The sequence below is a fragment of the Aulonocara stuartgranti genome, assembly GCF_965226115.1.
Source record: "Aulonocara stuartgranti genome assembly, chromosome: 22".
Classification (NCBI taxonomy): Eukaryota; Metazoa; Chordata; class Actinopteri; order Cichliformes; family Cichlidae; genus Aulonocara; species Aulonocara stuartgranti.
The window spans coordinates 32847842-32863914 of NC_138957.1; the positions used below are offsets into that span (position 1 = coordinate 32847842).

At 39.1% G+C, this 16073-nt stretch overlaps 1 protein-coding gene and 1 long non-coding RNA gene across 2 annotated transcripts in view; one reads left to right on the top strand and one right to left on the bottom strand.

The window, feature by feature from the left end:
- Positions 1–16073, bottom strand: part of LOC309699266 — a 348161-nt gene that overhangs the window by 223326 nt on the left and 108762 nt on the right. The window lies entirely within an intron of this gene.
- LOC309699238 (major histocompatibility complex class I-related gene protein-like) lies at positions 12707–15154 on the top strand. Its single transcript, XM_082522189.1, has 6 exons — positions 12707–12780; positions 13207–13485; positions 13662–13982; positions 14388–14477; positions 14575–14592; positions 14693–15154. The coding sequence occupies exons 1-6, from the start codon at positions 12708–12710 to the stop codon at positions 14743–14745; spliced, it is 834 nt and encodes a 277-aa protein (XP_082378315.1). The 5' UTR covers position 12707; the 3' UTR covers positions 14746–15154.

The window sequence follows — 16073 nt, forward strand, 5'->3', positions numbered from 1 at the left end:
ATTTGTCAAGAAATTACTGTTCCTGGTAACCAAATTTGCCCAGCAAAATATGAAGAAGCATATAAAGATATGTGTCAGGATGAGGGAAACGCCTGCAGCAGGTTCCTTTAAGGAACTGCTATCTTGTCCTGTCTACAGTTTTATTTTGTGAGACGGTTTATAATTGTTGTGCCCAAGTAGTCGGGCTTTCGTGATCCCTTCCCGTGCGTTTTGATGGTTGTTTACAGCGATGTTTGACTTGTTTCAGTCGCCACAGAACTATTCTACATTCCTTTTTGGAGTGCGCTGGGATCAAATATCACAACAACTACATTTGGCTCAGGCAGCAGTTTACCTGTGGGGGTGCAAATTACTAGGATTGTATACTTTTTTTTCTGTTTAATACTTTTTTGTGTATTTTGTTTGACTGTGTGTGGTGTTAAGTGCCCTTGTAGGTTTTTGTGACTTTTAATGTTTTTTTTTATTTGTTTGTTTGTTTGTTTGTTTTGGTTTTTAATAGTAGCCCGGATAGATTTGAAAGGCGTTTTCGTGTGTGAAAACGCTCCGCGTCCACAGTAGCGTTTTCAGTCGTTTTCACAGAGTTGTGCGTCCACATTGAAACAGCCGAAAACGCTTACGTTCCAGTACTGCTCATATGTGAAACCCAAGATGATTTGACCTGCCTCATTTCTGTCTGCCGCTTATTTACTTTCCGGCTTTTTGAAACGTCGCAGCAAAATGTTGAGGAAAAGCACCAAGTTTTTTAAATGGAATAACAATGAGGTACAGTTGTTGCTGCAAGTAACACAAAAGTACAAAGTTGCAAAAGCGAGTGAAAGTTAAAGAATTTGAAGAAAAGCTATTTGGAGCATGTACAGACTGATATTAATCTTTAATAGGCTGTCAAAATTGAGAGCAAACAAAACCACTGCTGTATAATGCCCTCCGCTATCTTAGGCTACGTTCACACCGCAGGTCTTAATGCTCAATTCCGATGTTTTGATCAAATCCAATTTTTTTGTCTGCTTGTTCACACTACAAATAAAATGTGACAGCAAACGTGCTCTAGTGTGAACGCTCCATGCGGCCCGCATGCGCAAAAGAAGATGTCATACACAACGCGCTCTGTTTAGACCCAAAGCAAACAATATTGTTTGACTGATGGCCCTTAATAGAAAGACTTCGGACTTTACGTTTCCCAAATTTTGCTTTAAGTTATTTTGTTATTTACATAATAATGTAGATAACCTAATAATGATCCTTATTGCTGTTTTAGAGAGTAGCGGTGCTTCAAAGGATAGTTGCAGATTTCTGTCAGAATCTGCAGATTATGCAGTACAAATAAAATGTTCACGTTGTCTTTCCAACAGTTTCACTAACATCTACACGGGATGGCCAGGAAGCGTTCGCGATGTCTTCTCGGGCGCTTCCCCGGCGCTGATAATTGGCGTCTGTCTTGTGTCAGTGACGTAAAAGACGGATTTAATGCGACATGACCGTTCAAACAGCAGTCGCTTTCTAAAACATCAGATATGTATCGGATTCAGTACCACATACGAAAGTGACCCAGATCGGATTTGAAAATATCGGATTTGTGCCGTTCACACTGTCATACCATGATCGGATATGGGTGGCATAGGGTCAAAAAAATCGGATTTGATGCGCTTTGCCTGCAGTGTGAACGTAGCCTTAGTTTAATTGATCACATGACTGCATCATGCGTCATCGTTTTAGAAAGTCTCCATTTTCGCTGTCCACACTGCCACGGAAAGCACCCTTTTGAAATGTATGTGTTTTCAAAACGCTGTGTTTTCCATCTGTGAAAACGCCATCTCAGTGCGGATGAGAGGCCAAAACGGAGAGAAAAGGATGTGTGGACGTAGCCTTAGGCTTTGTCCACACATCCACATGTACCCGGGTATTTTTGAAGACCCATATTTTTGCACCTTTCGTCCACACGTAAATGGCGTTTTTGGTCACTGAAAACTGAGATTTTTAAAACCTCCTGCCAGGGTGGAGATTTTCGAAAACTCCGTTCCTCCAGACAAGCGCAGCGTCAAATGTGTGCGCCTTTTTTGACGTCACACTGTGCGCTACGTTATTGTTTCGGTGAAATGGGATGCCAATGTTCACATTTTGGACAGAGAGGACAGATGGTTTGAAAGAGGAGTGAAAGAAGCCATTTACGTTCACTGTGAGCGAACATCTTTGAACAGAGGGTGGTTTACGACACCAACTGTCTGCCATCTATAATCCAGTTTTGAGTTCCCTCCCCAGACGCCTTAACGCCCACTCACTTCCTGGGCCATCTGACCTCAGGAAATTGCATGATAAGGTGGTGCCAGGTTTCACAATGAGCTCACCTGAAACCCTGGCTGATTGGGACCCACACCCGTTTGCACACCGTGATTAGAGGATCATCAGGGGGTCCTTTTGTCCCTCTTTGGGGGGGATACTCCCACTGGGTTTAAATCTGGGACTCTCTACCCATTAGACCTTAGAACTGAAGAAGCTTCTAGGATGAGAGGTGAAACGTCTTCAAGCAGCTTAAAGAAGTCCAGACGCTTTTCTATGCAAGCTCCTTTGACTACGATGACCTGGATGACTGAGAACCTCCACAGACAAATATGGCATATACATTTTTTTTATACAAGTCCCACAATCATATACATCATCTGCATCAATGTGGAAATCTTTTTAACCCTTTGGGTTATTTTTTGGTTCTGGGATCCTCATGTTAGGACTAGAGATGGCACGATACCACTTTTTTTATGTCCGATACCGATATTATAAATTTGGATATCAGCAGATACCGATATGAATCCAATATAGTGTGTTTTATAATCAATAAAACTGTTTTTTTAATATCTTGCTGCATTTTGTATGGGTCCAAACTCAAGTTTAAAAAAAACACTAATGCTATTCTGTTATACCTGTAAGCAAAAAATACACTGCACCCAAAATATTCCATAGTTCAGCAAAACTGATGAATCTAATAAACTTAAACCTACTCCATCCTCCCTATTCTGGTATTTAAAAGAGTAAGCAACCTAACTAATAGGGTTGCAAACTCCCAGCAAAAAATAAATAAAAAAAGGGAACCACCCCCCACCTCATGATGCTTAATCGACGTAATCAACTTTAATTTGATGCAGTGTGAAAAAAAATGCACAGAAATCAATTATTTTTCTACAATATTTGAATAGATTCAACATCTTTCTTCAACAGAATTGCAGAATGCACAGATGGTACCGTCCCAAAGGAAAAAGCCAGACATTTTAAAAGAGAATAAGAAAGAAAAGTATATCTTTGTGCCCCCCTTTTCCCTGTTCATGCCCTATCGGCCCCCTGGTTAAACTTTGCTAGATCCGCCCCTGCACAGTTACCAGCCGTCAGCTACATAGAAAAAGATCCTGGTGTAGAAAGTAATATTAAATAAATTCTAACAACAAATTATCAAGCTTAAACATGCTGCTGTTGTTCAGCCGCTTGTTTCCTCTTTCTGGCACAAACAAACAAGAGAGATGGACTCCCGACAGAAAAGCCGATCAGCTGATCATTAATCAGTTTCATGATGAAATGCCGGTTTGGTGGCGAGGCTCCAAATGCTCAACCAGACCGTGACAGGTCCTGCACGCCACAGCCACTCTATCACTTGATGCATAATGCTCCGACGTGCTACGGTTATGAGCCGAGTTACGCCAGGTCGCAAGTTTTGTGAGGTGCTTTTTTGATATTTAATGGATCGGATTACATTTTTTATTTCTCTCCGATATCCGATCCAGTAATTTTGGTCAGTATCGGACCGTCCATCTCTAGTTAGGACCTATGAAACACATCGTGCAGACTCTTGGATGTTAGAAGACAACTGATGCTGCTCATGAATAAGACTAAAGGTAGGAAGGTGTCCTTTATAACTAAACCTTAAGTTTTATATCATAGTTTATAATATAGCACGTGTATTTCAGTAATAGCTTCTTTAATTCAGTATAGTGGTGTGCGACTCTTACCAGTTTGTCCTTGAAAAATCCACACGAGTCCAGATTTCCGAGGACATGGCACGTGGAGTCTGATACTCCTATAAGTTATCCAAGTCATCCAATTCTTTTGTAAAGGAAAAGCAAACATTCATGTCTCCGGTAAGTTATCTCAGGGACAACTGTTTAATTCATAGCAGCTTCTGCAGTAACCATGGTAACCACGGACACTGAGCGGATGGTCCGATGCAGGTCAGACTTTGGGAAGTTATCCCTCAAGTTTCTTTAAAAAAAAAAAGGCTCAGCTGTGCGGCTGTTTGTCAGAATATGTTTTATATGAGCAGCGTGTGATGCTCACGTCACTGAATGAAGAGCAAACAGTTAGTTGCATTGTTACGAGAACATGCGCGTATTAATTTCATGATTTATTAAATATATAAATGTTAATATAGCTACATGCAAAGAAATCAAACGGTGTCCATAAATTATGTTTAATTTTTACATTTTTTGAGTTAATCTGAAATCATACAATTAATCTGTATTATTTCAGATTAACTCAAATAGATTTTTACAATTTTGTTAGATTTCAGTTATACACTCAGACAGATTGCAGTCAGTGGAATTGAAAAGAGTTAAAATGATATTTTGTATCTGCAAAACAATACATTTATTTGATGTATTTTTAGTCTAGCACTGAAATTTAGAATTCAGCAATACACAGAGCTCAGCTTTATTTGGAAGGTTATTACATTTGCAGTGGATTTAAGAATTTGGGATCCCAGGTGGTTGATATTGTACAACAACAAAAACACGTGTAAATCACGCAAAAGGAAAGCAACACTGCCCTCTCCTGGTTAAATTAAAGTTATACACAATGACTATTTTTGGGTCAGAGAGAGAGGGCGCGATTGTGACGTGTACGCCACAACGTTTGATTTCTTTTTTTTTTAATTATGTTTTTATTTTTGTTATATGCTATGTTTATATTTCCAAGAAGTCTAGATCCCTAAATTCACTAAATTACATTTTCTGCCATCTGATTGGCTGATTACATATTTGTGTTAATAAGCAGTTGAACAGGTGTACCTATTAAACTGGCCAGAGAGTATAGGCCTTGAATTTGGTTATGAATCTTTCAGTCCATTTTTTTTCTTTCTTTCTGCTATTCCTCTGCTGAGAGAAGCTGTAGAAGTGGAGGGTTTTATTATCATTCAAATGTCTCAGTGAATACAGAAGAAAAAAATGACCACGAAGCAAGAAAGCAAGAGACAAGGCTAATCAAAAAGGTATTGGGTGAAGCACGTGCTTATTATGCCAACCCTTTTAACAAAAGATAATTTAGCAAGCAGCTCATTTACATATACATATTTTTTTTCTTAATAAATAAATAAATTTAGGTATGTATTGATATGTGCTGGCTGCACAATGATAACCTCCAATTATTAAATCAATAGTATTAATACCAACATTGGTATTGGTCAGTAATAGCGTGGTTAAATCAATTCTCAGTCAATTTTCTCTTTTACGTTCAGAAGACTGTTTCAGTTTCATCAAAGATGTGTCTGATATGTCTGTGAAAGCAGCTTAACCATAACTGCTTTGCTGTGTTTTGTTGTTGTGTCATCACGTGACTCAGCCATGCTGCACAAACACAGGGGAGGCTCAAAACACTGAATGTGATGGGAGAGAGAAAGCGGAGCATACCGTGGGTTTTTGCAGTGACCTGTGGGGGCTTTACAGAAAGGCAAGCAGAGCTGCTCCCCTCCCCCAGTGGCTATTATCAATATATATCATATATTCAGTACATTATGCATTCAGTACATAGATTTGCCTATGTAATTTATATATCTGTGTATCTGTGTCAGCACTTGATGAGACTGGCCCTGTATTTCTCAGATCAGTGTGTTGTTCATTCAAAGATGTTCTTCTGCTTGGTTGTAATGGGTGATTGTTTGAGTTATTGTTGCCTTCCTGTTAGCTCAAAGTAGTTTGCCTATCAAGAAGATTCTGTAAGTTACCGAGTGATGAATGCATCAATTAACAATAACATATATGTAAGTTGCAAGAAGTAGATTTTTTCAGAGCTTTAACAGAATTACAAATGTTTAGCCTAAGTAATATTTTCCGCTTTTTTTTTAATCTAAATTAAGCCACAGATTTATTTCAATAATGTGACAAAGATTAGTAACGTTTTATAAAACATTAATAAAAAACAATAATGGAGGTAACTGTGACAGCAAGGGGACCAGAACTCAAAACAGAGTGGATTAAAAACCTTATGAAGAACGATCCTCGGCACCTGGAGTGGATATCAGTTGTAAGATGTGCTGAGATCTCATCTGTCTCTCTTTTTCAGGTGTTCATATTTTGCAAAGAATGAATAGCTGTGAATGGGGTGTTGAGACTGGAGATATAAATGGCTTCAATCTGTATGGGCATGGTGTAGAAAGTCTTCTATCATTTGACCTGCAAACAGTGACATGGATCGCCACATCACCACAGGCTGTCACCACCAAACTGCGATGGGAAGCTGAAAAAGCTCAGTTCGAATATGTCTTTCTGTTTCACTTTTCCGGTGCAAATGAGAACATCATCATCAAATTGGACAAAACACTAAACTGCAGTGGTTGTAACACTACAGTTTAGTGTTTTGAAGACAATAACTATGCACTCTAGCTTTTAGAGCAAATCCTGTCACTTTGCCTTTTAATCAATGTATTAATCAATGTACAGTTTAGCCTGGGTTAAAACTGGGATTAAGTGATTGTGTGAGCTATGAGCACTCCTCTTTCAACCCAAAATATTAGCACAAAAGAGTAAACCCTCTCTCAATACTGATTACTTACTGTAAGCATTATGTGTTCTTGCAGCCTCAAGTATGGCACACCATACATACTTAAGAAGTAGTTTCTCATTGTTGTAATTACTGAAACTTACTTAGCAGTTGCTATTGTTTTATTCTGTGTTTGTTGCCAATGTGTGTCTGCTCTTGTGGTATATGACGACCAAGCACTCTTTGATATCAAGTCGTCCCACAAAACTTGGATAAAGCATAATGTGGGTGATCAAACCTCAACCCCTCTACGATCACTGGTGTTTAAACCGGCACACTTGTTTACTTGCCTGCTGTCATCTAATCTTTCAGATGAAGGGGGAGATGTGTAGGTCTTCTGCTGAGAGCTAAATCTTACCTGAGATGTGGCTGTTGGTTTAATTCTTTCTGCTATTCAGGTGGATTTTTTTCCCCAACTCAACGATCACTGGGGCTTCAGTGGATCCATCTTGCCTTTCCTGCTCATCTGGGTTTACCTAACTTGCTGGTGGTTAAAACATGTTTAAAACCAGAGATTAGAAAAATGTATAAATCAAGAATGAAGAAGAGCAATAATAATAATAAGACTAAAACTCTTGGTTGTTTTGCGTGGATTATCGTTATGAAATTTAATTTAAAGTACTTACTCATCTAAGATGGACTTTTTTTGTTTTGTTTTTATGTTTGTTTGTTTTGTTTTGTTTTACTCTTTTGCTTCAAGGCCTGTAAATGAGCTGCTTCCTAAATTATCTTTTGTTAAAAGGGTTGGCATAACACTCATTTGCTTCAGCCAATACCTTTTTGATTAGCTTTATCTCGCGCTTTCTTGCTTTGTGCTAGATCTATATTCTGTGTTCATTAAGATATTTGAATGCTTATCAAATGTATAAATAAAAAAAAGTAAATAGAACAGACCAGGTGTTGCGATGTGAATTATGGGAACATTTGCTCATGAGGAGAGAATTGTTCGTTTGACTCTTATAAATGCTAGATCTCTAATAAACAATACTTTTCAGTTAAATGAATCCTTCGCATCTAGTGAATTGGATTTTATGTTTCTGACAGAGACTTGGCTTCGTGCTGGAGAGTTCACCCCATTCTGAGAACTTTTCCTCTTGACTGTATGTTTTCCAGTTCCCCTCGAACTACAGGCAGAGGTCTGGGCCTAACAACTGTATTAAAATCCAGTTTCCGATGTCGACAGTCAACATCTGACCCCTCCTCCACCTTTGAAGTGCAGTCATTTGTCATAAACTGGAATTTTACTTGCTAAATTCAGCATAGAAGTCTTTTTTGAATTTGCAGGGACACATACTGGACCTTGTGTTGTCAATTGGTTTAAACTTTGTCTCACTGAGATTTGTGATACTCCTATTTCACACCGTTTTGCTGTTTTATTTAATGTTATTCAGAATCAGAATCAAATACTTTATTAATCCCGAAGGAAATTAGGGTTACAGCAGGCAGCACGCTAATGGCGCATGCGCACTTACAAAGGAACCTTCTGACCAACTTTATACAAACATCACATTGGGGAGACACGTCAGAAAGGTAGGCTGATAGGAAAAAAACAACGAAAATACATAACATGAGGTAAGAGGAGGAGAAAAGAAACTCCACTCAGACTGAGCTCCTAGTGGGAGAACAGTTTGATAACAGAAAAAACACCTCAGCACAAAAAGTACATGACTATCAATACACCATAGAAACACAAGACAAGCAACAGGGGTGGGTAAAGGGTAAGAGAGAGCCGGTGTAGACAGCGCATCCGGTCCTGCAGCATGTCTGCGCTGGTCCAGTCGACTGCCATCTTCCCCGGTAGGGCACAAGCATCGAAGGCGTTTGGAAAGGGAGGGGGATGAGTGTGTGCATATCAGTGTGTGTGTGTGTGTGTCCAGAGTTCAGCTGAGACAGTGTCCTTCGCCCCGCCAGGCTAAGTAGTCTTCCAGCCAACCCAGGTGGCCTTGCATGGAATGGGGGGAACAATATAAACACAGTCGTTATCAGGGTGTTTTGTTCAGCTCCAGCCTTGAGGCTGGCGTCGAAGGGGTCTCCGCATGAAGTGATGGTGGTTTTTACTTTAGTGCGAACAACTCATATGAATTTCAAAGCTGTTCTAACAGTCCGACACTGGTCTCTCAATCTCCCGTTGGAGAGCCGTGAGCTTTCTATGATGATTCTACCTTACACTATCAAGTTACTTAAGGTGACTGTGGTTGTAATTTAATTTAATTCATTACTGCAGTCTGTTTTGATAATATTAGGGTGACGATATTTTGATTTCCAAAAAAGAGGACACTTGGCTCAGTCATTAAGAACTTGCTTAAAGAAACATTTTAACATATTTAAACGATGACTTCTCTGTGCAGTTAATGAATTGTGAATTGTAGACTATGTCATATAGGCTTTTACAAGTCAACAAGTGCAAAAAAACCCCAAAAAACGTAAAAGCCCCATAATTAAATAATGGTACAGAAATAATGCCTCATCTGCATAAGAAAAATTACCAGTACTGGGTTGGAACGAGGGAAACTTATTTGCAGTTCATCTGAAAAGATGCACTTATGCTTTGGGATCTTTTAAACATCATTAGGCACGTTGCTGCGCGCTGTCTGTCCCGTCTGTGAGCGCAGAACAACTAGCAAAGCAGCAGTTCAGGGATGATGTCACGCACATGGGTCCTCTGTCAGAATATAGGAAATCACTGACATTTTTATCAATCTTGAAAATCCCCCTGGACGCCCTGGACAGAACGTGAAAAATGAAAAGAAGACAGTTGGTCACCCTAGGTAATGGCATATTAAAGATATTTTTAAACAGGCGGGAACAGAGCTATGTGACAAAGATGTGTTAAAGATGCTTGTGAAGACCTCTCTACTTCCATGGTGCAGTCTTGCTGTACTCATCCCAGTACACCATCAGGATGAGGTGCTTTCCATAAGTTGACCCTACAGAGTGTTTATTGTACTTCAGCAGTCTGCAGGACAAGTACCAGATTGTTGCTGGGTCCCCAGTCTCTAAATTCCCCACCTCATGGTGGCCGAAGAAATGGTTGTAATTTTCAGTCAATTCATGATTATGCTTTGGTTCGTGATGTGCCACATTCCTTATACGTGCATGGCAAGGTCGCCCACTGGTTAGCCAACATAAACTAATGTAAATCAATTAGCCGCAACCAACCAACCACATGACATCATGTTCCGTATTAACAGAAGATGCCACTAAACATGTTGGTAAAACTTGAAGCACTTAAATCCAGCTTACAGACAGAGTTACATATGCCAGTTTTTGAGACCAGGGCTCCATGATGTAAATTAGCCTTGTTACGTGCAGCAGTTCATGTCCTTGTAAGCTGCTTGGCTGTTAGACTCTGATGGTCTATCACAGCTGAATGAAATCGAAGCTGTGCCAGAAATTAAGGCAGAATGCAAGGGAGGATCAAAGTAGTGCGATTTAAACTATGCTGAGTGGAGACTGATTGGCTTGAAGAAGATGGGCATGAAAATTATTTTACTACAATGCTGATGTTGGCATTGAGTTTTACAGTGTGGTAAAGTGGAAGTGATGTAAAGAATAGAGAAGGAGTTAAACACCTGGGAAAGCAGGCAGACGAGTTAAGCGCTTTGACTTCTCCGGGAGAAAAGAAAAGCGCTATATAAGAATCAGTCCATTTACAATTTATCATACAGATTGTATGTACTCACATACTTACTAAAATTTGGCATAAGCTTCATTTAATTCTCTTTTTTATTGTTAAAGGCTATCCCCGGTGTTAGCAGGACATGTATGCAGCTCTCAAATTTCATGGTCAACCCACCACACTGCTAAAATAAATCAAAAGAATCCAGAGAGTAAAAGTTCTCCCCCCACAAATTGGTAGTTTGGTTTTGTTCCTGTAACAGTGCAGTGGGTGTAGACTGGAGAAATTAATGGATACAATCAGTATGGTTATGATGAAGAAGACTTTATAGTGTTTGACCTGCAGATCACTGCATATCACTCCAAAACCACAGGCTGTCATCACCAAACTAAGATGGAATATGGAACATGCCCGATTTCAACATAATAAAAGCTCTTCAAGCCATTTTTGCCCTAAGTTTTTAAAGAAGCATTTCCACTATGGGACGAGCTTTCTGCGGGGAAATTCATATGGCTTCCTTTTTCTAAGATAGAGTACAAATCAGAATCTAACATTTGTCGCTTTTTCCTTTCTCTCTGTAGTTCTTCCCTCAGTGTCTCTCCTCCAGAAGACTTCCTCCTCTCCAGTCAGCTGCCACGCTACAGGTTTCTATCCTTAAAGAGCCAAGATGTTCTGGAGGAAAGATGGAGAGGAGCTTCATGAAAGCGTGGATAATGGAGAGATCCTCCCCAACAATGATGGGACCTTCCAGATGAGGCTCTACTTTAAAAACTTAAAAAAAAAACTTAATTCATTCCTATTTTCTTTTAATTGTATCGTGGTCTTAGATTCCTGACAATAAAGCTAGAGATGAATGGCAGGCAGCTGCTCATGTTACCGTAATTAAACTCTTTGCCACAAGTCTTGGTGCATGGTTCATCATCCAAGCAAGGCTGAGGAAGTCACTTTAATGAGTTACGAAAAGTTTCTCCCACTAAAAAAGCTACTTTCAGATTGACCGAATGAACCTTCTGGGTCTTTGCCACAAGGCGTCGCTGTTGTCCAGTCTGCTTAACAAGACTATTCAGCGATCATATATTGGCCAATAAGCCACAAACAAAAATAATATTCAACATTCCTACTTCCTGTGGCAGCTCAGCAAGTTCATCTGCAGGACCTGCTGGTTATTTTTTTACACTGCCGTTATCCAGTCTGTACTTTGCACGTCTGTACAGGTCCAGGGTAAGGAAACAGATAGAAAACATCTCTGCAGACCCCTGCAGACATAAACTGCGCCAATTTTCAATTTAGGCAACACTGATGAAAACTTTGAAACAACGCAATGTTAAATCATTCAGTAGTTTGCATAGTTTCATAAGACTTTCTATGGTTTCTTATTTTTACTGAAAATTAAAAAAAAGGTTTTGTATGTAAGAACTGCAGATTTAAGTGTTTCCATGGTTACAAGCGTGCTAACTGGAGAAACTGGAGGAACAGGGGGAGGGACACGGGTTGGTCACTTACTGTCGGTGGACGACGACTTGTTGATTCATATTTCTGTAAAGAAAAGGAATAATAGTTATGACCTTAAAGATAGAGAAACGATGAAGTTGTGTTTGCTGCTTATCTTCTGTCGTAGTTTATTTGCAGGTAAGAAAAATCTTTTATCTCTAACAGCAGTAACCTGACCTTGAGCAGCTTTTACTTTCATTGTACTTTAAAGCACTTTTGACATTTTTAATTGAAGTTTAGAAGACAGTTTCTGGAATAATAAGAACATGAAACAGGACAGAATTTTCTTATTAGTACTGAAAAAACAGCTTGGTGTATAAGACACACACACACACACACACACACACACACACACACACACACACACACACACACACACACACACACACAGTAGATAGATGACAGTTTTTCTTGATAACTTTTACTTTTGCTGTGCAGAACACCCTCAAACCAGATCAGTGACTTTTATTTTTAATGAAAATAAAAGTATGTTAGACTCATGTGACTGTTGCTGTAACGTTACTGAGAATATGTTACCTTAATCATACTGAGTGTATTATGCTAATGTTTATTTTCTTAATTCACTAACATTATAAATATTGTTTGCTCCACAGTGAAACATTCACTGAAGTATTTTGTCACTGGATCCTCTGGAGTCCCAAACATCCCAGAGTTCATGGGTGTACTGGTGTTTAACGGCATCCAGGCGGGTTACTGTGACAGCAACAACATGACATTAAAACCAAAACAGGACTGGGCGAAGAAAATATTACAAACCAATCCTGAGCAGAAGGAGTGGTACGATCACATGTGTTTCAAGAAACAGCCAAACTTCTTCAAAAACATGATTTCTCATTTGAAGCAATTCACCAAAAGTGAAGGTGAACCTCAGATCATTTTAAATCATGGGATATATCTAAACAAAACAGACTGATGTGAAAAGCTACATTTTACATTCTGTGCTCCTAAAAGGACAAATTTTCAATTTAGAGTTTGCCTTGAAAAATTGTACTTTAACACTTTTTCAGCTTTTTACAGCTGTTGCTATAATCAAGACATCTGTCACATGACTGATGCGATCAGTCGGTTTATGTGTTTTTTTCCTTCTTTTATCGTTTTCTTGTGGTCCTGTGATCTTCACATCAGGCCTGCCTTTAAAAGCTTCAGTGTTCCAGTTAGTTCATGCTAATAAAAATGATGACGACCATCTAATTATTGGACTCAAACCTTTGAAAATAGCAGTGCTTAACACAAGGTGCAATATATAACAGCTCTTTACGATCGCTGTTTTCTGTCTGTCTCTTCAGGTGTCCATGTTTTACAGAGGATAGGCGGCTGTGAACGTGATGAAAACACTGGTGAGCTGACTGGCTTAGTACACTTTGGTTATAACGGAGAAGACTTTCTTGAATTCAATCTGGAGACACTGACATGGATCGCACTGAAACCAGAGGCTGACATTATTAGACAGGAATGGGATGCTGACAGAGTTCGAACTAAACACAATGAAAACTTCCTCACTCAGATTTGTCCAGAGTGGCTGAAGACCTATGTGGACAGTGCAAAAAGCCCCCTACAGAAATCAGGTAGAATCACATGACCTGATACACTTTAAATTTTATTTTTATGAGACTGATTTCGGGCAGATATTTTCTTTATATGTCCCGATTCAATTCCTCCACCTTTGTTCCTCTTTCCTTTTCTGTTTTTACTTTCCCATGTTATTCCATGCATTCTCCGTGCCGCTCTCCCCCACCCCCAGTTCTTCCCTCAGTGTCTCTCCTCCAGAAGACTCCCTCCTCTCCAGTCAGCTGCCACGCTACAGGTTTCTATCCTGACAGAGCCGTGATGTTCTGGAGGAAAGATGGAGAGGAGCTTCATGATGGTGTGGATCCTGGAGAGATTCTCCCCAACAATGATGAGACCTTCCAGATGAGTGTTGATCTGAATGTTTCATCATTCACACCTGAAGAGTGGAGCAGATACGACTGTGCGTTTCAGCTCTCTGATGGTGAAGACAACATCATCACTAGCCTGAATAAAACAGTGATCAGAACCAACTGGGTTGAAAACATTACAAAAGGTGAGGGAAAATCCTTTGATTCATTTTGTTTGCTTGTACTCTGGATTCTTGTTATTGTGGTGTTTGAATGTTTTATCCTGTTTTTGTTTGCACCTCAAGCAGAATCTAAATAAATTTCAAAATTCAACAGTGTCTCTAATCCATAAAACCACTGGTTATTTATTTTTAGCCTTTCAATCGGGGAACATAATAGGTGTTAAAAGTCAGCCACATAATTTTAGTGTGTCTGCTCTGCTGAACTGAAATATGTCATGGTATATGAGAAATTATGCTGTATTTACTTCCCCTCACCATTATGGGATTTATATTAGAACTAGGATAACACTACAGGGTGAATAGATGTACTTCTAATCTAACCTGCTTCTTGTACACATTTTATCTGGTTTGCTTGTTTTGACTGAGCAGAGAGGTCCTCGCACATGATGATTATTCCTGCTGTGGTTGTTTCTGTTGTTTTCGTCATCATTGGACTTTGTGTTTGCAAAAAGAAGAGAGGTGAGATATTCAGATGAGCTGAGCTTATACTCTGATACAAACTGCAAAACAGAATTTCTCTGACATTCTGAAATATTTCTTCCCTTTCTGTTTCCAGAAAGAAAAAGTGAACAAAGTAAGTAAACTATTTTTCTTATTTACTCTGTATTAATGGTGTTGCATATAAAAGCAAGTCCAACAGCAGTGTGAGTAACAGTGTGTTTTGGACTTTACAGCTTCGGGCAACATCTATGGACTCTCAGAGAGACTGAATCCAGAGGCCCCGTGAACAAACACAGCACCCTATAGTCCAATATACACACCAACACATACACAAGTAACAAGCAGAGAAGATTGTTGATCATTTCATTATTTTATCTTTTTTTATTGATAACAGTTCTTCAATTTCTGGTATTTCTGTCCAGCATGAGTATTCAGTTGTTAAACCTGAATCTGCTTTTACTAAATAATTCTAAACACTTTCTCCTGCATCAACATAAATTATGTCTGATATTACAGAATCTGCTCTGCATGTATTATGTTCTTACCTGTCAAACAGGAACCTGGTGCACTGCTATCAGCAAGATCATTCAAAATACAGTATATCTCACCAGTGATATGGAGATGACACACTTCATCAGTCCCAGCTGTTTTAATCATTGGTCTCAAAATTGAAAATAAGCTTGGTTTGTTGTCAAAATAAATTTGGCTTTCATGTTTCATTAAAAAAGGACATCTTTATAATTTCTGTCTGTCTCACCTTGACTGCTGTAAATCACTTTATGCTGGCTTCACTCAGACACTTACAGACTGCAGCTTCTACCTGAAAATTGCAAAGCAGTGAGAGACTTGAATATAACATTGCAATAGCTGTTGAACTACTCTGGCTACAAGTTAACGTGTGTATTGATTTTTATTTTTTATATTATTATTATTATTATTATTAAAGCATCCTGTGGTTATTTCAAGGTCTCTGCTTGATGACAAGAGGAGATAGACCATTTACCAACAGCACTCCCAAACTGATGAAACTAATTCAGATCAGACTCACTCCATCAATAGTGTTTCATAAGTCTCTTCTTATCCCGTGGACACCTGAGAGAGACCAGATATGCAGAACTAGCACAGTTGTGGATGGTTAAACAAAGAACAGGTCAATCCTGTTCCAAACCCTAAATATTTACTATATAAACAATGCTCATGTTAAAAAAAGAAGGAAAAATTGCCCTTATTATTGTTCCAGGTCTTTATGGACAGTATCCATTCCACTGCCAGCTACTGTGTACAAGTCATAACCAACAACCTTCTATATGTTGGTGTTATTTTCCTGCTACTCGGGTCATACAAGTCTTTGGCCTTAAAGGAAGATGATCCGTCTGTTGAATAAATAAACAACAGCTTAACTCAAAATAAAGTGATCCCTTTCATAGAATCTCAAAGATCACTCTGTCCCATAAGTTTGTGTCATTGCCTGTTTTTCTTTAAGCCTTAAAATGCTAATGCATTTGACCCTTATGACAAGAAAAATCACACTGCCCTTACATTTACTGATGAGAGGGATCTGCAAAGCTGGACTTCGGGTCACTCATGGCATAGTGGCATACTGTGTAGTGTCCC